The sequence below is a fragment of the Nannobrachium achirus genome (genome assembly GCF_963921795.1).
Source record: "Nannobrachium achirus genome assembly, chromosome: 9".
Classification (NCBI taxonomy): domain Eukaryota; kingdom Metazoa; phylum Chordata; class Actinopteri; order Myctophiformes; family Myctophidae; genus Nannobrachium; species Nannobrachium achirus.
In genome coordinates, this window is record NC_137818.1 from 43,521,638 (window position 1) to 43,547,522 (window position 25,885).

General features: G+C 44.4%; 1 protein-coding gene across 1 annotated transcript in view; it reads right to left on the reverse strand.

The window, feature by feature from the left end:
* ephb2a (eph receptor B2a) overlaps positions 1-25,885 on the reverse strand; it is a gene marked incomplete at both ends in the record, with an annotated part of 61,420 nt that overhangs the window by 13,681 nt on the left and 21,854 nt on the right. The window contains one exon of the mRNA XM_080733195.1: positions 716-871. Coding sequence (XP_080589321.1) covers positions 716-871 — 156 coding nt within the window. The remainder of the gene's footprint in view (positions 1-715; positions 872-25,885) is intronic.

Genomic DNA, 25,885 nt, shown 5'->3' on the forward strand with positions numbered 1-25,885 from the left:
CTGGTTTCCCAGTGAGGGGAGCTCCGACTGGGAGGACGTGGCACCTTGGTCCTACTCGTCCTGTCCAGACTGTAGGAGTTGCTAAAGCAGTGACATTAAAGGGCCACTTCACCTCTGGGATAACCCTATCAGGTTGTCCCAGAGGTGAAGTGGCCCTTTAATGATCACCCTCCCTGTCTTGCTTCCTCCTCTGCACACAGCCAGTAGCCTACTGTTTGTATAGATGTGGTGGACAGGACAGGTACTTTAGTTAACCAACAAAGCTTGTATACTCATCAGTATACAGTAAGTTATGTGACTATCAGCTTGAGTAACTAGTGATTTGAGAGAAACGAATGACTAATTGTGAAATAACTGAATTATAAGAAATGTAATAACCGAGTGTGGTGTGTAGCACTGTGTCCACTTTTTTACATAGAAAAATAAAGTAAATGATCAACCTTCCATTACTTCCTATGAAAACAAAATAGGGGCAACATTCGATGCAATGCACTGTGATCTTGTAGATCTGCTATTTTGTATCCTAAATGCCGGTTATGTCGCTCTTGTTTAGTGTTTAAAGGCAGTTTCCCATAACCACTGTTACTGTTCTATACTGTACATCTCACATGTACACCAGTTTTTCACAGAGACAGGCAAGATTAAAAACAAGTTCTTATTTACAAGGCAAGGGAGTGGGGAAGGGAGCTACATGTAATAGTATAATTATACATACTGGTGCAAGGCATCTGCGGTGGGTCAGAGTCGGTACGGTAGTAGCTGGTGCGGCACACGCAGTTGGTGGCTCCCTCGCTAGTGGTGCGGCTGTTGCTGGGACACTGCAGACAGTTGTGGTCCCCCTGTGAGGTCTTGAAGGACCCCATCAAACAAGCTGCAAAGGACAGTGACAGAGTTATTACGTGACAGTGGACAGAACCAGCAGCACAGTAAACATCCTCATGTAACGCTGAGTGTAGAATGCATCATGGAGTGTCATGGAGTACGCCTCACTCAGCTGGATGTAACCTCGCGTCACCAGACTTATGCTTATTTCATTGTATGCTATTGTATTGTTTTTATTGCTCTTTTTACGTTTTAACTTGTACAGCACTTTGGTTGACTTCTCATGTTAAATGTGCTATATAAATAAAGTTTGAGTTGAGTTGAGTTGAGACTTTCCACCTCGGAGGAAAGCCTGGTATTTGTTCTAAAACTAGCCGTGTGATCCGGTAAAAATAAATACATAAATACATTAAAAAACTGTGTTTTTTGTTCCCCACATAATGCGAATCAATTCATTATTCTTGCCAGTCACGCTACGAGAAATTAGATGAACATACCAAACGATTATCATACAAAAATAAACAAAACGATTATACCAATTTAAACCAATTTTAAACTAGGGGAGTCATTTTGGTTCCGGCCGCCTGATTACCATAACAAACTAACATGACATAAAGTTATTTCCGCTCCCGACCGGATCAGAAACCCAAAAATGATATTGTTCCCAGGCTAGCTGGATGAGTGCTCCACCTACACATCTTGGTTTACTTAATATTCAGAGGAATATTATTGGAGTTGACCAGGACACTGCCTGTACAAAACTCTCCATCCCCAGCCTTAGCCACAGAAGACTGGTTGCTGCCGCTACAGTCCTGTACAAAATGCACACCCCACTGCCCCATGGACCTCCAGGAAATGCTCCCTCCACCATACGTCAGACGGTGAACCGCCCACCTACAGTATACACAGCCACACCAGAACATGCTCTCAGCCTCCCAGGCTCCAATACACGCAAATTGGACACCATTTATTGAAAATCAACCTTCCGTAATCATTACGGTTCAATGCATTTTAAAATGCAGATTAAGTCTAGCCAAAAGGGGAGCCAACATACCCCGAGGAAGGCTGGTGTCAGCCGAAATGCGTGGTTATCCCATTTTTAATTGTATTATTCAAATATGAACTAGCCACAATGTATTGAAGGCTTTTTAACTTTTAAAGAAGAGTGCCATGGTTTCCTTTTTTTCTTTTGAATCTTCAGTTCCCTACCAATGAGAAAGAGCCTTCATCACACTTCAGTTTTTTTAATCTTCCGAGCACCCAGTCTTTTTCATAGTGCAGCCAACATATTGACACAATTATTCAGACTATGGAGAAAGAATAAAGCTATCAACAGCAAAATTGTCCATGTTTGTAAATGATATATGGCCGAAGCTGTGAATAGACAATGACATGTAGCCTATCGATGTCCAAATGGTGACTGATTTATAGGAGTTGAAGCTTATCCTATACTATACACATTAACCTACTGTATAGAAACGTTTGGGTGGTGCAGTGGGTCGAGAAACTCCCTTGTCTGCCCTGATTATGTCCATCGATATTGTGTAACACACTGTCAATATATTGACACGTACTAGAACAAACATTCATTATGTTCATGTGTCAAGCTGGCAATCAATAGTGACTGCAAAGTAAAATCCTCGTCAGTCTTTTTTTATCCATTTGCAACTGAGAACTGAGCAAATGTAACCAATTATACCTGCAATGGTCCATTTGATTGCATTTTTACATTCAGTTAAATGCTCTCTGCTCTGCAAACATTGATTACATATACTTGTTAATAAAAGCTGTGACAATCTAAACCAGGGGTCTTCAACAGGGGGTCCGGGACCCCTAGGGGTTCCTTTGAGTTACTACAGGGGGTCCTCCAAATCTTTGTGTGATAGAAACGTCCATATTCTGCAAATATTCCATATTCCAAAAATAGTAGATCTACAAGCTCGTAGATCGGCTATTTTTGGCAAAAAGCTTTGGTGTAGAGGGGAAAAGAGCAGACTAAGTACAGAGTGAAAGGTCAAGTTTATTAAGTATTGACGGTTCAAGTGGTTAAATATCTGAACACAAATTGACATGTGCTGTCAAACAATGAAACTGTATGGAATCTCTGAAAAGGTTGTGGGAGTCCTTGCTTCATCTCTCTCTCAACTAAGGGGTCCTTGGCCTGAAAACATTGAAGACCCCTGATCTAAACAATCTATGTATCAATGTAACAATGTACTATCTACGAGTGTGTGTGTGTGTGTGTGTGTGTGTGTGTGTGTGTGCGCGCGCGCGCGCGCGCGCGCGCGTGTGTGTGCGCGCGCGTGTGTTTGTGTGTGTGTGTGTGTGTGTGTGTGTGTGTGTGTGTGTGTGTGTGTGTGTGTGTGTGTGTGTGTGTGTGTGTGTGTGTGTGTGTGTGTGTGTGTGTGTAGACAGAGACACACATATTGGAAGATGATGGAGGAGGTCTGCCCCCCGCTGAGTGAAGTGGACCACATCATGGGGATGCAGACAAGACCACCACAGCAACAGGTTGTCACTGACAACGTGTTGTTGCCCCAGGCAGCTGGTGACCGTGAGGTTACGTTGTAACCTATGTTCTCTGAGTGAAGAGATCATCTCTCCACTTACATATTTAATATGTATTAATATGTATGGGGAATGACCCCACCTAACATGTGACGTGGATATTCTTTTAAGACACACCAGTGTCACCTGACACTGGCACGCACGGGTATATAAGGCCCAGGTGTGCGTGATCACACTGGTTTACCTTGATCGACATCGTCGCTTCTGAGCGACCTCGAGTGGAGAGATGATCTCTTCACTCAGAGAACATAGGTTACAACGTAACCTCACGTTCTCTATCGTATCGAGATCATCTCTCCACTTACATATTTAATATGTATTAATATGTATGGGGAAACTCTGTAAGACACCTCGTGAAGAAGCGAAGCAGTCCCAGAACCCCAAAGCCAACACCAGTGGGCTCCGACCCAGCACATACTGAATCTAGAATATATTCACATTCATGTGCAATTTAAGGTATTTACAGACGCCAACCACCGCTAAATGCACGGCGTAAGACGCCACCCAGAGCCTTGCCCCGCCAGATGCTAAGGCCACTGATACAGGGAGCTGGCCTGCTAGACTCAGGTCTGACTTGACTGGTGAAGGTGACGGTGACACCTACCGCTGAGTAGCATACAAGACCAACCCCCCGGAGGGTGGATGCAGCCTCGTTCAGTCGGTGAAGCCGGGTGAATGTCAACCGTGTTGACCATGTCGCTGCCGTGCAGATCTCGGACAGAGATGCACCATTCCACAGCGCCCTGGAGGCCACCGATCCACGGGTGGAGTGGAGTGTACTCGCACTCCCACCTGCTTGTATGCCTGCTGAACCACTTCAGTGGGACAGTCTAGCCTTTGACCACGGTCTACCCAAGCACTCAGCTTGAGCCCCCGACGAGCTGTTTCGTTTCACTGTGGGCACCTGTGGCCCTGATGAACGACCAATGCTCTTAACAGGACAGAGTGTGGACCGACTGTGTCTCCACTCTGCCTGTCTGCATGTCAAAGAGAGGACAGAGCTCAATCACCTGAGTGAGCCGTGTCTCTGAGAGAACCATGGGGAGAAAGGCCGGGTTGGGGTGTAACATTACTCCCCCATCATGTGGCCAGGACCTGCCAAGCTCTTCATGGACTGACAGGGCTTGCAACTCCCCAGCTCTCTCTTCTTGCTGTACTCAACAGAGACACATGTTGTTCTGCTGTTACAATATGTCATAGTCAGGTGGAGATTCAATTTAAATTGCTTAAATAGAATCACTGCTTAGCAACTCTGCAACCACGTCGGACTGGTTGGTAGACCATAATCATCTTAGAATGATTGTAAAGGGTCATGGTGCTACACCGACCATTTACAGTGACCGTGTACTGTGCGTAACCAAGCACTGTAAACTTGTGAGTGACACAGAGTAGTCTCAAGAGCTACTGCCATACACCTTACTTGAGGTTTTGTATGAATCGAGTTCAAAGGGACCCCCAATGTAAACAAGCCAACAGCTTTATTGTGGTCTTATCCCTTTTTGTTGACCTTGTATCAGTGAACTGTACTGTCAACCCAACTCACTTGTATCCGCGCCTGCCGCGTCATCTCTATGAGGACCGACAGCACGGCAGAGCGCGATCATCCCGTGATGGGAAGAGCGCTTCACTGCATGGCTTAACACCATCACTGGTTTCCACCAGAAACACCACGGATGTGTAGACAGCACTGCTGCAACACACCGTATAGTGCGCTGTTTACAGTATTAAGCACGCTCCGCTGTGATCGCCCATCAGGCTCCACAGCGAAGCTACACCACAGTAAGCATCAGCCGTATCCACGCCAATACGTCTGTATAGTGTGCAAACTGTATTACAAGAGAACTTGTTGATCCAGCTCACAGCACGACACTGTGTGATGTGTGATGAGCCTGTAGATCGTTCGGTTACATTGTAACCTTTGCTCCCATGAGGCTGTGTGCCATGTGGGATGTGCACACGTTCCTGTTGGGGCTGGCCTTCCTGCCTGCCTATACAGTATGCCCGCTGGGATTGTTTCACAACCCAATGAGAGAGCCCAGTCTTGGAGACCATCCGCCCAAGGCAGTTAGGTCTATACTTACCTTTGAGGCCCGGCAGGGCCCAATAGTGACTGCAACCCTGCTTCAACACCCTACTGGAGGGTGGGAAGGTTGCAGCTAAATAGACAGACTGGCTCATACTCTGATCAGGCCATAGGCTGGAATGCAGGGATTGGCACCAGCACCACCCAAACATTGCCATGTAGGAAGCATCTGCGTCCCCCATGCTCGTAGGGAGACATTCTTTTAGCTGACCCCGTTAGAGCAAGAATACGTCCCCGACAGCCGACGTAGCGACGCGACCAACTCGGGACGAGGAGGGAGCTCACTCTGCGGCCTCATACCTCATGCCGGCTTCTACCATGCAGGATCATCCTCAGCGTGGGAACCTGTATGGAGCATTCTTGTATTAGCATGCTCCGTGTAAGCTGACACCGCCAGCAACACGCCCATATGGTGCATGACTGTGAACAACAAGGAATGCACTGGCCGCATGTTCAGGAAAGCCGGGGGCACCATGTGCTCCGGGCTGACACAAGCCCCAAAGGGTGGAGGCACAAACTCCAGGTCTCTCCACAGAGTTGGGAGGAGCGAGCCCTGAGGATAGCCCGTCCCACTGGAGCAAGGGACAGAGTCCCTGCTTCGGCCTCGACACTTGCCGATGAACCCTGTGGACTGTGAGAGCTGCTCTTGCCGAAGCATCGGTCTAGGTGCCCAAAGTGCTGCCGGAGCCTGGCCACATTGCCGTGGCACTGCTCCTCTGAGCAAACGACCCGACCTGTCACCCATTGTTCATCCTGTGCACGCCGCAACTAGTGGGGGGCAGAGATCGGTGAACGAGGGGGCCTGGAACTCAAAGGTTCTGTCGTCTAAGATGAACCTGAGATTGTGCTCACTCTTCCAGATACACGGAGATCCCTGATGCCCATATATGGGCATATTGGTTGGATCGGTAGTTCTGGACCACTGGATGTCCCTATATGCACATAGGGACATCCGACCCACTCACAGTGGTAACCACAAATGATTTGTTTGGGTCCTGATGTCATGCTGCCATGGTCTGCATGGCACTATGCATATTTGGGTGTAGCTGAAGCAGGAGCCCATAATAATGTCTATGATTACGTGTCATAGTCATAGTGATGGGACAGCAATCTGCCGACGGAGCATGCAGGCCACGCTCTGCTCCGCCCGGCTCAGCTATATGTTCTGCTGTGTTTTTGCCGAATACGGCTCCACAGCGAACTACACCAAGGATGTGCGAGCTGACAGTGTCAGCTATACACCATATAGTACGAAAACAACTGCCCAAGTTGGAGCCTCTCTTTCCCTTCTCTTCTGAAGGAAAGTCGCCTGCGTGTTCTGTCTGTGTACAGATAGAACAACAACTCTGTTGCATAGGCTAGCATAACTGCTAACAAAGTGATCGCAGAGTGTGCATACGACAGCGAATCCATATAAGCGTGTTTTGTCTGCCGGCAGACAGAACTACTCTGCAGCCGCGTGAACCGACACCATCGGCGATACGACGGTCACGAGAGGAGCGACTCGGCGCTAGCTCTCCGAGCTACACAAAGCAGTGGATTACGAAGGCTGTCCAAGCTTGTAGTGGTTTCCCGCAGAAACCCTTCTTTGCACCAGGCAGGGCTGATCAAGAGGGAGCCATAGCCTAAGCTTGGCTCCTCCCCTGTAATGATGCGGGCGTGTGAACATATGCAGACCCGTCTACATCAGGCAGGGTGAATAACCGGGTGGAGCCATAGCCTGAGCTCGGCTCACCTAGCACCGCCACCCTGAGACGTTAGTCCATTGGGCTGGAGTGGACACAGCTGCTTAGCCTTTAAACAGCAGGCACGTAGCCTCCTACAGACCTAGCTGCAAGACAAGGTCATTCATACAGGAGGCGGGAACCTCACAAGCTGCTATGGCGTGACCCGGCCCAGGAAGGACACACACTGGTCACAGCCACCTCTGGGGAGCAAGCCCCCATATGCAGCACCATAGAAACCTCCCTGTTTCTGTCTCCAGCTTCCATTTATTCACATATACATCCTTTAGATGTTTAGAATGGATGTTCATATGAAACTCAACGTCCAGCAGTTTACTTTGTGTTTCTAGCAGAGTTCTCAGTGTCTCTCTCTCCCTCTGGAAGAGATTGCACATGAGCTCTGCTGCCACCCGGAGGCGCTAATACACACACTCTGACATTAAGCTCAACGGAATGCACCCATTTTAACGTTCATACTAGGGTCATCAGTATGCACATACACATGACAATGTGTTCGCAAACCACTATAATGTTTTTATTGTGGGCTCGCCTGAAAGGCGAGAACACTATGTTATCCTCATTATTTATGAGTGTGGGCTCACAAGCGAGCCCACACTGTTTCGTAGGAACAGTGTTTCTAGTTTTGGTCGTAATCTTCAGTATATGATACTGATTTACTACGACACTAACATTAGGAGTCCACTTGTACAAGTGGATCTCACATGTTTTTATTTGCGAGGAGGACCACAGTAACTCTGACTCTAAGAGTGTACACATGGATTTAGAACAGACCCGTTATGATTCGGGTCTGGCTTGTTGTGTGTTCTGGTAATATTTTTGCCATGCAACATTTACTCAGACAATTATGTCAAGCCATAGCATGGCGATGACCCCAGGTTTATGCATATAGGCCTACAGTATATATACATATATCTGTATACACATACAGTGTTTCCACTGTTTGGAAGGTGCTTAGGACATTATAGGAATTGTGCTTGTGACAGAAGTCGCAACAATTTCTGCCTGCCTTTATGAATCAAGGCAACAGCCGGTACCCTAAGACCTTCACACGGACTTCCAGTGTGTTTGTGCTGTCTCTGTTTAGGATCAGTGTTGCCAGACGTACGATAATTATCGTATTTGTACGATAATTTGACCCTCTGTACGATGTACGATCAATAATTCCAAAAATGCCCAAATGTACGATAATTTCGGCATATCATCAAAAAGAGCGTGAATTCACTATTTTCCCTGGCTGCTGATCTGGGATCTGGTTTGGCTTCTCAAAATAAGCCAGGAAATCAGTCAATCTGACCCTAGATCAGTACTTGGAGACATTAAAAACACTGGTTGCATGAACCTACAGCCCATGCTTGGGAAGGGAGTGTGTAGGGGGCGGAGACTGTGTCTTAGCAACACTGTGTTAATAAGCCAATCAGCTGCTTACAAACAGCGCAGCGCCTCTCACAGCAATGGGATGCAGCACTTGTCTCAGAGGAGAGCAGAGTGGAAGTGGAAGCTCTTAGCTCTCTGACAGGCAGAATCGCTGTCATTTCTCAATTAAATCATCCCGTCATTCATATTTATCCCCCAACCTTAAAATACGGGACAAAGAGCGTCCCGTTTCAGTTCAATACGGGACACGTCTTTTAGTTTCCAAAAAAGGGACGATCCCGTATTTTACGGGACGGTTGGTAATTAACCCTAGTATTGCATCTTTCCAGACCAGTTTCAGGCTTTTATTTGTGTAAGCTCCAAGAAGTTGCCTGCCTCCACACAGCATATCTGATGCGTTTTTGTCACGCAGGAGTCTAAAACGAGGTCGTTTCTTACACTAAAGACGCATTTTTTGGTGAAATTACGTTTTTACGCGAGTGATTTCTCTTTTTTGGCCGTGTACGATAGTTTCATGTCAAATACGATAATTCTGAGCCTCCGGTACGATAATTCAACATTTCCCATCTGGTAACACTGTTTAGGATGGATCGTCGTAAACAATGCCCCGCGGCTGTCTGTTTTGTGTCCAGCAAACTTTCTCGCGTTTTCATCTTCCCGATCTGGAAGAGGTCGCACATGAACTGACACCAACACTCAACATAAGCACACCGGAGTACTTCCCACAGACAGCTGATGCCTCTGCTACCACTTCACACGGCTACACAGCGGGACCCCCCGCGGCGCGTGGCCACGATGGTGTGCAGATGACACGATTAAGAAGCGTCTGCTCTTAATTTCTGACAGCCTCAGAACAACACAAAGTCGCGTAAATCAGCCCTGCTGACAATACAACCTGTACATTGCAATGAAGACTGCCAAACCAAACTTTCATTCCTTGTTTTGCGATTATCCCGTGATGGGAAGAGAGCTTCACTGCGTGGCCGAAAACCAACCGGCCTCCACCACGCAGACACACCACGAATGCGTTAACAGCACTGCTGCAATACACCGTATAGTGCGCTCTGTTCTACAGTATTAAGCACGCACTGCTGTGATCGCCCACCGGGCTCTGCAGCAGGCTACACCACGGACGCGTCAACCGACACAATCGGCCATACGTCTGTATAGTGCGCAAACTGACAGTATGTTTGTGTTTACAGTATGTGTAGCACACCCCACTGTGATCGCCTACCGGCTCTGTAGTGGAGTTACACCACGAACGCGTCAACCGGGACCCGGCAATACGTCCGTATAGTGCGCCCACAGTCTGTTTGTTTGTGTTTACAAAACTTTAACAGTATTAAGCACGCACTGCTGTGATCGCCCACCGGGCTCTGCAGCAGGCTACACCACGGACGCGTCAACCGACACAATCGGCCATACGTCTGTATAGTGCGCAAACTGACAGTATGTTTGTGTTTACAGTATGTGTAGCACACCCCACTGTGATCGCCTACCGGCTCTGCAGTGGAGTTACACCACGAACGCGTCAACCGGGACCCGGCAATACGTCCGTATAGTGCGCCCACAGTCTGTTTGTTTGTGTTTACAAAACTTTAACAGTATTAAGCACGCACTGCTGTGATCGCCCACCGGGCTCTGCAGCAGGCTACACCACGGACGCGTCAACCGACACAATCGGCCATACGTCTGTATAGTGCGCAAACTGTATTACAAGGAAGAAAGGAAGAATGTTTGTTCTGGATTTACCTACAAACGACGTGACAGAAACCCAGGGAGGAGCACCTCAGCACCAGCTCCCTAATCTGCATTAAGCAGTGGATTCTTGACTTGGCTGCCAACTCGTAAGTAGTTTCCTCCAAAACTTTCTATATACAAAATTCTCTACACTTCTGCTAAGAAGTCCACGTCTTGGACTGCTCGGTGGAGATCATAAAATCAGTGTGATCTTCTTCTTCTTCTTTAGTTTGAATGGCGGGTGTCACCAATGTATCTAGGTGAATACCGCCACCTACTGAACTGGAGTATTTAACGTGCCTCCAGCACTACTTTGTGCAAATTATATACAGTGTCCACCCAAAGTGATCCCATCCACATGTAATTGTCCATTCAGTTCGTTAGACCCAGACTTTACGTCTGGGCCGCTGCGACGTCTTCTCGCAGCACGCTGTCCAGGTCCTCACCAGTTACATCCACAACATTCAGGAATCTCCTGGCTGCTACCAGCACCATCTTGATTCTCTCGGACTTGCTTTCTATTCCTACAGCACAGTTGATCACCATTGCAATAAAAGCTAGAAATCTTGTCTTGTCCATGCAGATGTTTTCATGCCCATTTCCTTTTTCCTCTTGTTCTTTCCTTTCTGGCTTCCTCTTTTCGGTGTTCCCCTCCACTTTCTTTACAGCCTCTGCATAAGACATTCCCTGCTTTCCTGCTCTCAGCTTGTGTACCAACACCTCCTTCACTTTCCTTGGACACTGTGCTGCCCCTGCATAATGCTGCCCTCCACAATGTATGCACTTAGCTTCTGCTTTTCCTTCGCATTCCTCTTCACAGTCCTCTTTTCCACACCTCCCACATGTTTTATTACCCCTACAGACAGCCGCTACGTGCCCGAATTGCTGGCAGCAATAGCATCTTAGCGGTGCGCTCTCAAATCGCCTGACACGATAACTGACATGATCCATATATACTCTCTCTGGTAAAATCAGTGTGATCACGCACACCTGGGCCTTATATACCCGTGCGTGCCAGTGTCAGGTGACACTGGTGTGTCTTAAAAGAATATCCACGTCACATGTTAGGTGGGGTCATTCCCCATACATATTAATACATATTAAATATGTAAGTGGAGAGATGATCTCGATACGATAGAGAACTCATGCTCCAACAATTAGTTCAGAAACGGTCCACAGAAACAAATCTCCGTGAGAGGAGAAACGCATGCACGCATGCAACTAACACACGCACCGCACGCACACATGCATGCACGCATGCACAAACCAAAACAAATCTCTCATGGTCTTTGTCCTGAAATACATTGTATGCTCTTTATTGCGACCGTCAGGTCGCACTTACTATCAAAACCTCCAGTCAGTCAGTCCGTCAGTCTGTCACGTCACGTCACGTCACACTTTTGCCCTGCTCATATCTCCGCAACCGTTGCCCCGATCCATGCAAAATTTTGCACACACACTCCTTGCCTGCCAAACCACAACCTCCACATCTATTCTCACATGGCCCTCTTCTAGCGCCACCATGAGGCCGATTCTTGCAAAACAAATTTTTGGACACTTCTCCTACAAATCTTTCCCTAAAATCACGCAAATCGGTACACAGTTGCTCTACACTCATGTCATCACCATGGATCTGTCCCATTTAGCGCCACCTTCAGGCCGATTTTTTAAAACCCTTTTTTCGACACTGCTCCTACAGATTTTGCCCTAAAATCACGCAAATCTGTACACAGTATGTCTACACTCATCTCATCAACATGGATCTGTCCCATTTAGCGCCACCTTCAGGATGATTTTTTAAAACACAATTCCACTAACTGGAAGAATAACATTGTCATGCTAGTGCTGCAAGGTTATGCAAGAAAATGGTGCATTGATAGCAATTTTTAAATAGATATATACCAGGAAAGAAGCATTTCTTCGACTCAGACCTTATCGCCAGGGTTGGCTTATAGCAGCTGTCGGTAGATAATGCCGGTCTTATATAAGGGTCATTTGTGTACGGTGTGATTTGCCATGGTTACTCATTGAAGTTGAATCTCCATATATGGAGATAACCTACGCATCACACTAAGTCTGACCTCACCAGCCCATATTTGGGCATGAGCAACTTATGTCTCCATATATGGAGATATGATGACATCACACAGTCCTCAGCCGATGATGTGGCGTGATGTCATACAATACACAAACGAGCCCAGATATGAGCAGGGCAAAGGTGTGACGTGTGACGTGTGACCGACCGACCGACCGACCGACCGACCGACCGACCGACGGACGGCCGGTGGAGGTTTTGATACTAAACTGCGACCTTACGGTCGCAATAATAGATATTGTTTTTTCTGCCTTTATTTGGATATTACAGTGTAGATTGACTGGACACAGGAGACAGGGAGAGATGGGGAGTGATGGCAAAGGCCATCGGGCTCGGGAATTGAACCCGCAACCCACTGTCAGGCTGCATTAGTAAGACCTAACCACTAGACCATCGGTGCCCCGGTGTGATAGGCTTTTGACTCTGGGTGTGGGAGTGCAAAGGGAAACAAACAGGCCTGTGGTTCTGCACATGCTGTAGCACAGATACATCCAGGATTTGAACCCTTTAATTAAGACCTGGAAAGCATTTGTGTCCCCTTTAACCATTATGTTATGCTTTAATTATTAAACTAGACCAGGTCAACCTGGTTGTGCCAGACCTCGGTTCTGCCAACCCCCTGTCTGTCATCATCATTTATGACATCATGCCTTTTGTAGGCATGTCATCATCATGTCATCATCATATATACCCTTTATATAGAAAACCCGGACAGACCGACATTTGCTTATGTAGGCCTACCCATTTCATGGGTCTGGCAAAAATAGCAGATAGACAAGCTCACAGCATGCAGATCTGCTATTTTTGAAAGAATCATGACAATTTGAGCAAGTCTTTGAATATATTGATTGACCCGATTCTATAAATGTCTCCTAAATCCTAACATGTTTTTATCAAAGTGGTGCTCAAACCTTTTCATGTCAAAGACCTCCAAAATTATATGTATTTGGCCATGGACCCAAAATATTTAGTGCCAGGGACCTACAAGCTCGCAGCGCAGCACTCGGTACCACGCTGTGATTATATCTGCTATTTTTCAATAGTTAAAGTATAAAATAATTCCATCGTCCTAATGGGTTAATAGGAATGTACCGGTAGCTTTGCTCTCTACACTGGCCAATGTGGCCAATGTGTTCCTCTGTGCTTCATACATATGTTTAGTCATACAAGTCTGCACCGCGGCATCTCAGAAAGGTCAGCTTATGGATGTGACGCGCAACATGATTCCTCTAGACCCTGTCAGCTCCGTTGTTTGCGGCGGGACTATGAGGATTAGATGGGGAAGTCTGGGATTGTCCTGCTCAGTGCTCACTCATCCAGGCACCATTGTTCTGAGAGGGAAGGATCTGAAATGGCCTGGGTTCAATGGATGGATGGATGGATGGATGGATGGATGGATGGATGGATGGATGGATGGACAGACAGACAGACAGATAGATAGATACCGGTAGGTAGGTAGGTAGGTAGGTAGGTAGGTAGGTAGGTAGGTAGATAGATAGATAGATAGATAGATAGGTAGGTAGGTAGGTAGGTAGGTAGGTAGGTAGGTAGGTAGGTAGGTAGGTAGATAGATAGATAGATAGATAGATAGATAGATAGATAGATTACAGTACTACAGTAATCTCATTAACCTAACATTGTCTTAATTTATGAGCTCTGATAACCTCCTAGTTACTACATACATACAGTACATTATCATACCTTATTGAAATCTTAATCAGAATTATTTTTATTTATTTAAACATAGTTTTAATTTACCAGTAACTTATATGGACAATATCGTCACTGTCGGGCAGAAACCTCATATCTCCAAGTTTCAAATTTGTACTTTTTTCACCAAGCAAAGCCCTGCTTCATCATACAAGGCTGTTGCACAAATGTGGTGAAAACAGCCGATCTAAAAGCACACAACGCCTCGCGGTTGTGTGCTTGTAGATCTGCTATTTTCACTAGTTTAGTTCATTTTTAAAATGGCAAATACAAAACGAACAGGCTTGAACATACAAGGTTTCCACCCGACAACAACGATATATTGGATCTAGTTTTGTGGTAAATTTGCATTACCGGTACATTTAAGTTGACAAGAGCTGTTCTATTCTATTCTATTCTATTGCACATTGCACATAGTTTGATATTCAGAAACACCATGTCTTGTCTGACAGTCTGACACTGTCTGAACTGTCATCTCTTTCCACTGTCTTTGTTCTGCTTTAATGGTTTCCTCTCAACACACTATTCATTCATCCATATTTCATGTTTCACTACAGTCTGGAGCTTCCAGTCCATTTCCTACATACAGTATTAAATAAAGCCATACATTCGCACAGATTGTTGAAGCATTTTATCTACAGTCTGTGTATGCCAGAGCTGTCTAGAGAACTTCCATAATCAATCAATATTGCTCTGTCAATTGCAAATGCGTCATTTGATCAATCAAGCGATCGGGTGGCGCAGGGTGGCCACGAGGCCTGGAATTTTGTCATTTTAGGGGGGGCAAGGCCGCTTGGCCTTTGGTGTTGTCTATTCTTTTAGGTTACATAGGTCAATTGCCAGCCATGCCAGGGCAGGAAGACCATGAAATAAAACAAGAACGATTTTAGTCCACTGAGAGAATTAATTGAATTTAAGGTTTAAGGATGATTTTAAATGTAATATGTATTGTAGACTATCTGCAGTGACATAAATAAATTGGTATAAAATGGTATTTACAGTCTGATCCATGCTCAGCCCTGCACCAATCAAAGTTACTGGATTGGTTTAAAGATGGGGAGTTAAGACACTGGAAAGAAAGAGACCCAGTGTCTCTTTCTACATATTGATAAAAAATCAAACCTCGGTTCGAAGTGGAGCGGTGAATCTGAGCAGCTATACCGTGTGTGTGTGTGTGTGTGTGTGCGCGCGTGCGTGCGTGCGTGCGTGCGTGCGTTCGTGTGTGCGTGCGTGCGTGCGTGCGTGTGTGTGTGCGTGCGTGTGTATGTGTGTCTAGTCTGCACAATAGTGCCCTTCTCAATATGTTCCTGTCTGTCAGAACAGTACAGTACTGTACCTTACTGTACTGTACCTTAATGTAGTGTATACCTTACTGTACAAGTCAATTGTTTAAGAAGCGCTATGTGTTCTAGATCTATGTTTTTATTCTGTGTTTTAGATCTGTTTTTGATTCTGTGTTCTAGATCTATGTTTTTGATTCTATATCTATGTTTTTGATTCTGTGTTCTAGATCTATGTTTTTGATTCTATGTGTTCTAGATCTATGTTTTTGATTCTATATGTTTTTGATTTTATGTGTTCTAGATCTATGTTTTTGATTCTATGTGTTCTAGATCTGTTTTTGATTCTATGTGTTCTAGATCTATGTTTTTGATTCTATGTGTTCTAGATCTATGTTTTTGATTCTATGTGCTCCAGATCTATGTTTTTGATTCTATATGTTCTAGATCTATGTTTTTGATTGTGTTCTAGGTCTATGTATTTACATTCTGTGTGTTCTAGATCTATATTTTTGATTCTATATGTTTTTGATTCTATGTGTTCTAGATCTATGTTTGCCAGACCCATGAAATGGGTAGGCCTACATAAGCAAATGTCTGTCCGGGTTTTCTATATAAAGGGTATATATGATGATGACATGATGATGACATGCCTACAAAAGGCATGATGTCATAAATGATGATGACAGACAGGGGGTCTGGCACAACCAGGTTGACCTGGTCTAGTTTTGATTCTATGTGTTCTAGACTATGTTTTTGATTCTATGTTATATATCTATGTTTTTGATTCTGTGTTCTAGATCTATGTTTTTGATTCTATGTGTTCTAGATCTATTTTATGATTTTGTGTTCTAGATCTATGTTTTTGATTCTATGTGTTCTAGATCTATGTTTGCCAGACCCATGAAATGGGTAGGCCTACATAAGCAAATGTCGGTCTGTCCCTTTTCTATATAAAGGGTATATATGATGATGACATGATGATGACATGCCTACAAAAGGCATGATGTCATAAATGATGATGACAGACAGGGGGTCTGGCACAACCAGGTTGACCTGGTCTAGTTTTGATTCTATGTGCTCCAGATCTATGTTTTTTGATTCTATATGTTCTAGATCTATGTTTTTGTGTTCTAGGTCTATGTTTTTGAGCGGTGGTCACACCGTCTCCATAGCGTGGCCGTGTGTGTATCCGTGCGTGTGTGTGTGTGTGTCTGTGTGTCTGTAGCCTCTGGTGTATGTAGCCTGAGTACCCTGGGTGACCAGAGAGGTGCTGTTGAGTCTAGCCTGGCCAGTGCATCAACTGCAACACACACACACACACACACACACACACACACACACACACACACACACACGCACCCCCCCCCCCCCCCCCCCCCCACCGCTCAGTTCACACGAGTGTGATTTTTACATTCTGTGTGTTCTAGATCTGTGTGTGTGTGTGTGTGTGTGTGTGTGTGTGTGTGTGTGTGTGTGTGTGTGTGTGTGTGTGTGTGTGTGTGTGTGTGTGTGTGTGTGTGTGTGTGTGTGTGTGTGTGTGTGTGTGCGCCCCTCCTTTAACTTGTGTGTTGTGTGTGGCCACTCGAGGTATTGCCAGGCTACGGACACGGCCAGCCAGCCACATACATACATACATACCCACGGACATACCTGTCTATTGGGAGCGCTTTCACCGCTCCAAAAAGAGACCAAGCTCACTGTGGTCATGCAATTTTTTTCCGGGCGCACAAGGCCAAACTGAGGGGCAATGTGCCCTGATAGCGATTGAATCCAGAGTGATTTACAAAAAGTACGGCCAACACAAAGTAATATATCAAATGCATAGCAATAGCAATCTTGTAATCTAGGATCATAGGTAAAACAAGAACCTATCATCAGTCTAAACAGTATAATATCAAAAAAATCTATAATCTGTATATTGATACTGTGTACTGGCATCTGTCTAACATGCTTCTGCATAAGCCTGCAACGTCATCAAGGCTAGGGCAAGAGGAAGTGCTAGGGCAAGTAGTGCCATGGGCCATAGAGATACAGTGTACCAATTTGCGTGATGTTTGGACAAAGTCTGTGCGAAAGGTTTGGGGCAGAGGTTGTGCTCTGGCATGCAGGGAGTTCTCAGGGAGATGCACAGTTACATCGATTAGATTAGCTGTTCACGGACGGACACACAGAAGGACGGGTGGACAGGGGGCAAAACATAGTCTCGGCCACGCCTTTGGCCTGGCAGAGACATAATGCAGGGGTCTTCAACAGGGGGTCTGGGACCCCTAGGGAGTCCTCAGAGTTACTACAGGGGGGCCGCCAAATCTTTATGTGATAGGATCATGTTTTTTTACATTAATAACCATTTGAACCCTAGAATCCCTATTCTGAGGGGAACATTAGCCAAAAATACCAGATCTACAAGCTTACAACGCGAGGCATTGTAAGCTTGTAGATCGTCTATTTTTGGCAAAGAGGTTTGTAGAGGGAAAATAAGTATTTGACGGTTCAATGGTTAAATGTCTGAAAATACACATTACTCATGATGACAGTGCTGTCAAACAAGTCTAAGCTGTCTAAGAAATCTATGAACATTTTTAATCTGCAACACAATTTTATACAATAAGTAGTGGGGGTCCCTGCTTCATCTCTCTCTCAGCTAAGTGGTCCTTGGCCTGAAAACGTTGAAGACCCCTGCCCTGACATAAAGCACTGTGGACAGTCTGACACTGTCTGAAATGTCATCTCCCCATTGTCTTTGTTCTGCATTAGTGGGTTCATCTCTGTATTCATTCATCTTTCATGTCTCACTGTCTGGAGCTTCCATTCCATTTCCCTATACAGTATTCATTAGATTTCAAACAGATTATTGAAGCATGATGTATTCTGTATGTACGCCCAAAAATGAACTGTCTAGAACTTCCTAAAACAAAATATTGCTCTGTCAAATGGCTCAGTTGATCAATCATAGTCAGTAAGGGGATATAAAAATATCATCACAGAGGACAGCATTTCAACAGTGCATAATACGACAATTTCGTTTTTGCATCAAGCCGTTGCATTGGGTGCATGAAGCACATTTGGACCTAAAGATGTACCGGTAATCCATCATTGTCAAAACAGGAAGAATAAAATAAATAATACTAATATATTTGTTCTATAATGATTAAGACAGCAGTTGCAGTGCAGTAATACAGGCTGACTTAGAGTTGACATGCAACCACAACAGCACAATAACATGTGTGTTTATGTGGCACACCTAAACGCGTGAGTGACCCAGCTCGGTGCTCAAACAGTATGCTGTAGGGAGAGAACGGCCCACATATTCCCATCATCATCTCTTGGGAGATACCCAGTTTAATTAGACTCGCAGTCTGGACTTCTCACAACGGCACACTACAGCAATTAAATTTTACTTGCTCAGAGACAAGTTGATAATTGACTGATGGAGATTGATCCCTGTGGGTGTAAAGAAAAGCGAAAGTGTGTTACAGCAGTTGCTTTCTTCCCATATGCATGAAATAAAATAATAATAAAGGCAAGAACACTATGTTATCTTCATTATTTATAGAGTGAGTTCCGTCGCGTGAGTTCCGTTGCGTGAGTTCCATCGCAGACAGTACAAAGGCAGGGCCCTTAGCCAATGAGGTGCAATTGAGGTGTGGAAAATTTGGGAGTGGTGTTAGCTGGAGTATTGGTTGAGCTTCACAGGACAGTTAGCACGCTGTAGAATATAGTCACGAGCGAGCCCACAATGTTTCGGAGGAACAATATCTCTAGTATGATAATTGAGTCACTCACATTTTCTGCCACAGCCTGAAAACTCACCTCAACCTCGCCTCATAGACTCCCTTTACTTGTATCCCTACCTCTCACATTTTTGTTTCTTTTGTTGTACTATGAAGATGGAAAGCTTCTTTGTGTTTAATCCTTTTGACAGATATGTAGCTACAAATATATCGATATTATGCATTTTTGTCAATGCAAAGCAATCAGTCAGATGTATGTTTGTTACTTGTTCACCTACGTTGTTTGCTTGACAATGTTATTTACATTGCATGTTGCTTAGTCAGACACTAGATTTGATGTTTACCTGGTATCCAAATTATTTTGTTAAACTCAATTATTTTCCTTGCCCTAAATGAATAATTTAGGAGTAATTGTAAATTGAGTCGACACAGCGTGTCATAGCGACTCATCGGTATTTCACTTTGCCCTTATGAAAGACTTAACCAACCCTGACACCTCACAAAGGTCAAATGATAAACAGGAAATTGAGGACAGAGAAGGGGGGGAAGACTTGCAACACAGGTTTCTTAACCTCGCCTCGTTTACTAAACAGGTTGGTTGATCCGGTCTAGACCGGATGACATCTTACGTCATTTTGTATTCAAAATGGGCTACACTTTGGCCGGAACTACCAACCGGAATCAGTTTTAATCCAGTTAGCGCATGCGCAAAACTGGGTTAAAACTGATTCTGGTTGGTAGTCTGGCCAAAGTGTAGTCCGTTTTGAATACAAAATGACGTAGGACGTCATCCGCTCCCGACCGGATCAAAAGCCCGAAATTGGAAGCGATCCAAGGCTAAGGTTTCTTGCCAGAATTGAACCAGTATGTGGTCAACCGTGCTAACCGGTAATCCACCAGTGTGCCCCCCACCCACCACAGCAAGACGCTTTGATTTGATTCCCACCCCACCAGGGACGTGCAGAGAATGTTAGAGAGGAAGGGGCTGAACTTTGTAAAGGGGCCTTTTGGTGAAAATATCGAAAATAGCAGACCTCCAAGCTTGGAGTTCGGCTATTTTTGGTAGATAGATAGATACCTTTATTATCCCAAGGGGGAAAATCAGTTGCCCAGAGGCAGCACAGCAGTATAAGGTTATTTGTGCTTCATACACACTGAGCTGAAGCATAATCAGAGAGAATGTTAGAGAGGAAGGGCATGGTCGCAAACGGCATGGATTTCTACACAGAGAGGGCAATTCTTTCAACATAATATACTGCATTCAAGTTCAGGAGTGTTTGGACAAGGCAATTCTCTTGAATGCTGCCTTCAGGTATGGCATGGAAAGAGGGCCTCGCTTTCACTGTAGTAAAAACTGCATTCATGTTACAAGGGCCCCCTTATATGTCTATTTGTGTGCAGGTGCCTGCACCCCACAGTAGATGGTGACAGGACGAAAGAAGACTGATGACTTGTGCAGCCATAGCACTAAAACAAAGTGTAGGCAACTGTATGTTAATGTGTGACTAAATGATGTGACAGATGATGTAGACAGAGCATGGGTCTTCAACAGGGGGTCCAACGGACCCCTACAGTGAAAGTAGTAGATCAACAATGTGGCACGTTATTGTGAGATTGTAGATTGCCTATTTTCAGCGAAGATAATATTGGTGTTGGGGGGTAAAAGGAGCAGACCTATTGTAGCATAGATCCCTGGGGGAGCCCAAGTCAAGTGCATAGGGTTTAAGTGGTTAAACAGGGCTGATTAAAAATGTATAAACCCTCCTACATGTAGGTTACATGTACCACTTGAACCCCAGTATCCATATTCTGGGGGGAACATTGTCCCAATATAACTGAGGGTGTTGACGCAAAAAAGCTATCCAAGCTATTACGTCTAGACTGGGTAAGTGCTTAAACCTTGCTTAAAGACACAGATTGATGTCTGCTAGTAACATTTGAACGCTTTTTATTAAAGCAGCACTGTAGCTTTCCTCTTCTACCCTGTTTCCTGACAGAACTGTGGAAATTAGGTAAAAGGTAATAGAAAGCAAGGAAAAGAATGATGAAAAATTAGAACAAATTAAAAAAGAAGATGCAATGAGTGAGAGGGGCAGTGAGACAGAGAGAGAGAGAATATATATATATATATATATATATAGAGAGAGAGAGAGAGAGAGAGACAGAGAAAGAGAGAGAGAGAGAGAGAGAGAGAGAGAGAGAGAGAGAGAGAGAGAGAGAGAGAGAGAGAGAGAGAGAGAGAGACACAGACATACATGAGCATTAGAGAGCATGAGAGAGACACTGAGATGTGGATGATTCACTATTGGTGGTGAATAAAAAGGATGTTTTTTCCCTTCTTGTATTTACAGAAGCGCTGACCCGTTACTAAGGGTTTGGGATTGGAGTCTGCCCTGACATAGCATGCCTGCTTTTCTTTCAGATGACTTCCTCTCTCTGAGTCGGATGCAGATGAGTCTTTCTTGCACTAAGCCTAACTTTTAGCCTGGTATGAGAAGAACTTCCACTGGTGTGAGAACACAACACAGTACACTAATCTGTACACATCCATAGAAACACTCATACACAATTATCATCGTATCGTGGTCAAAAGCAGCCTCAGATCAGCTGGTCTGTATTTTGACATTAGTCGGAAATGGTGTCAGACATTTGTACTGTACACTGTACAGTAGCTAGAATAAATAGCAAATCCACTCCTCAGCTGACAGCTGTCCATAAGGACTGATGAGTCTGACTGTGGCAAACCAATAATAGAAAGAAACTAGAAGCAGTGCTCTTCCGAGCACAGGTCTCCACCAGGCCGTGCGTCCTGGTGGTGCTACTGTATAATAGGCCAATGTAAAAAGGGTGGCATATGTTCTTCACCTTAGATCTTTCATGGCAATCGGACGCTGCATGCATGATTTCAAGCATTGTGTTCCAAAAATGTGTTTTGCTAAAGTCTACCTGCTGGTGGCGCTATAACAGGACAATGTTAAAAAGGTAGCATTTGTTCCTTGACCTAGTGGGAATATGTGTGGCAAATGTCACGGTAATCGCAAGCTGCGTTGATGATTTGAGGCATTTCGTTCAAAAACGGAGCAATCCTGCAAACTTTGGAAGCTAATATTAGCCAATCAGGATGGAATGTGAAATATCAGACGGATCGGACTTGATCACATGACTATAGAGATACTGTGTACCGATTTGCATGATTTTTGGATAAAATCTCAAGGAGTAGCCTAATATCCAAAAATGTGTTTTACATAAGTCGGCCCAAAGGTGGCGCTATAAAAGGCTGATGTGAAAAATACAGGTCAAAGGTTTATCCTTAGCCTCTAGGGAGTGCGCTTACAAAGTTTGAAACTGATCGGTGGAGTTATAGGTAAAACCACAAATCGGGCTGTTATAGCGCCACCATGAGGCTGATTAAAAAAAATTAAGTGGCATTTCTTCCTCGGCCTAGTGGGAACGTGTGTGCGCGATTTCATGATAATTGCACTTTGCGTTTGTGATTTGAGGCATTTTGTTCAAAACGGCTCAATCCCACAAACTTTGGAAGCCAATCTTAGCCAATCAGGATGGAATATGCAAAATCGGACAGATCCGTGTCGATCACATGACTGTCGAGATATTGCCTACCGATTTGTAGGATTTTTGGACAAAATCTGTAAGAGTAGTGCACAGAAATGTGTTTAGCAAACATCGGCCACTAGTTGGCGCTAGAAAAGGCCCATTTGAAAAATTTAGGGCAGAGGTTCTAGATTGGCATCCAGGGAATGTGTGTGCTCACTTTGGCAGCGACCGGGCCAACGGCGACTGAGATTTGGTGCTCACAAACTGCGAGGACGCACGGACGCACGCACGGACGGACGCACGGACGGACACACGGACGGAGGGGAAAACATACTCTCCCTCAGCCTTCGGCTGGTGGAGACAAAAAAGAAGAAGAAGGGAAAACAAAATCATCTTGTTAAAGTGCAAAGTGATATCCTCTGACTGCAAAAGGTTTATTTGCCAGTTGTATTTAAAAGTCTAGCTATGCCGCTACAGCATAAATGCTTTTCTTCATGGCCCTGTAACATATGCAGACCAATTCCAAAATCTAAATTATAAATTATAATTATATCATAATTATAATAGTCTACTGCTTACATGTTTACTAATCATTAGCGTGAGCATATCAGATCCATGTACCCTGAGTATTCTCCTAATGATTTTCTTTTTATGATTAATAGATGAATATTTCTATGCCTTCACTGAGATATCTTTACTTAAATGTCTCAATCAGTCTTTTCCCCTCATATTTTGAAGAAAGGTAATCACCAGCTACTTTTTACAAATGTATGTTATTTTGCTTTATATAGTGTTTGCAATGGGTAATGGGTTACATTTAAAATTGTGATTTTTAATCAGATTATCGTAATCCTCTTCTTACATCCTCTTATCTGTTACTCTACCCTGTCTTGGAAGCCTATTGGATGACACAAATGATGGAGTAAACACTGCGTGATGATGACATGTGTATAAATGTATAGACAGAACATACTGTACAAAACCATCTGTCCAATGGCGGAGGAAGAGAGCAAGCAGCGTTGCTTTGCATGCTGTGGTGGTAATGCGTGTCTATTACCGCCCTGATCCCCCCTGGCAATCTGTGGCAAACATTGTGCGTCTATTCCTGTGCCATTAGACTATGACTTGAAAACAATGTAATTCTGTGTCACTTCAGTTGTATGTTTCTTCAGGTTAAAAGCATCTCCCGCTCTTCCACCCTTAGGGCCACACGGAGGGTCACAACTAAAGTCACAACAGATGGCAAACGTTGGAATGAATGTAAGATCATATTGTCATCTCCCTAGCAAAGGACTCACAATGCCACTTTTCAGTAGAAATGAGAGAAGGAGATGTCAAGGAGTATCAAGTGCCACAATCTCAAGGGGCCCGATTCATCAAGCACTTTATGGACAAATTATTACACCCATATTTTGATCTTACCGGCATTTAGGACAATTCCCACGTTAGGGGTCAGATTCAGCAATGTTTTTTGTCAGGGATTTTGAGGGGGTTTTGAAGGTAAAACAGAAATATAAGCCAGATTTAGTCACTTTATTTAGACTATATTTATGACCAGATTGATGAATCGGGCCCAATGATATCACAGGATCTTTACTTACAGGCTTGAGGTGTTGGTCATTTTATTTGTCCTCAACTGTCACATGAAGTGATCAGCAAAACTAGAACTGAACATCACTTGCTCTGACAGATCCTAACCCTGACAGCAGAGTTTATAATGCATGAGCCAACTATAGATCCTACAGCACATATAGAGATGTGGAGGAGCAGGGAGTCGCCTGGTGGATACAAAGCCGTGTTCCCTTGCAATCATCATATGAGGACTGTCAGGCCGAATCACAATCAAAACAGACACGGCAACGATTTTCACAAAGAGCGAACCATGGACAACGGTGCAGAGGATGGTCACATATGCACCCGCTGCATGGGGGCGTATTTACCACTGTTTACTGGGAGGGATGGATGGATGGGATGGACATCATTAATTAGACTTTCTGGTCTAATCATCATCAGGGTAATATTCTGCAGCCACATTTTACACAGTTCAATTAGTTCTCTGGAGGTGCCCTGGAGTAAGGCAGCTGCTCTGCCAACGATAGCAGAAGACTGTAGTTCCTGTGTGAACAATAGGGTACATTTCTAACTGTGTATTTACTGGTGAATAAACATATTAATATACTGTGCATTGTATCGATTTTCACAAAGAGCGAACCATGGACAACGGATGGTCACATATGCACCCGCTGCATGGGGGAGTATTTATCACTGTTTACTGGGAGGGATGGATGGGATGGACATCATTAATTAGACTTTCTGGTCTAATCATCAGGGTAATATTCTGCAGCCACATTTTACACAGTTCAATTAGTTCTCTGGAGGTGCCCTGGAGTAAGACAGCTGCTCTGCCAACGATAGTAGAAGACTGTAGTTCCTGTGTGAACAACAGGGTACATTTCTAACTGTGTATTTACTAGTGAATAAACACTGCTGATTATATTTGCTGATTCATATTCATGTACTGTGCATTGTTTGAGTATATATCACAGCGTGCATACTGTAGGTGGAAAAGCAAATATTGATAGCTGTTGTGTTTAAACATTCAAGACAAATGATCGAGGACGTGACTGAATGAAAAATAAGATCCCTGATTTATACTTTGTCTCCTGTAACAATTTAAACTCTTAAAGGACCATGCAACTGGTATGGTATGTTTAGCCCACTCACTACAACTCACTGTAACTGTTTTATTTGCTGCTTGACTGCTTCTAACCAGATTCTGCAATTACTTCATTAAATACAATCTTTTCAACAGGGATTATTTTCGGTTGTTTGCTCCTTTAACTGTTAGAGAAAGATGCCTGCAACAGAGCAGAAAGCCTGCAACACTCCAAATTAGATTAAATCTTTTCGGTGCACGGCTCGAAATAACATGAGACAAGGAAGAGGTTGCCAGCACTCAAGGAATCTCCATTTTACATGATTTTATTTACCTCACTGGACAAGAGTAAACGGACGTGCTTCGACCTTGTTGGTCTTCATCAGCGTTATGACAACAGGAAATGATGTATAAATAGGATACTGTATATGCTTAGGAGTAGAGATGTTGTAAAATGCCAATCAATGATTTTCACTTTTTATCAGAAAGACTCCAATTTGAACAATTTCTTCACAAAAAGCAG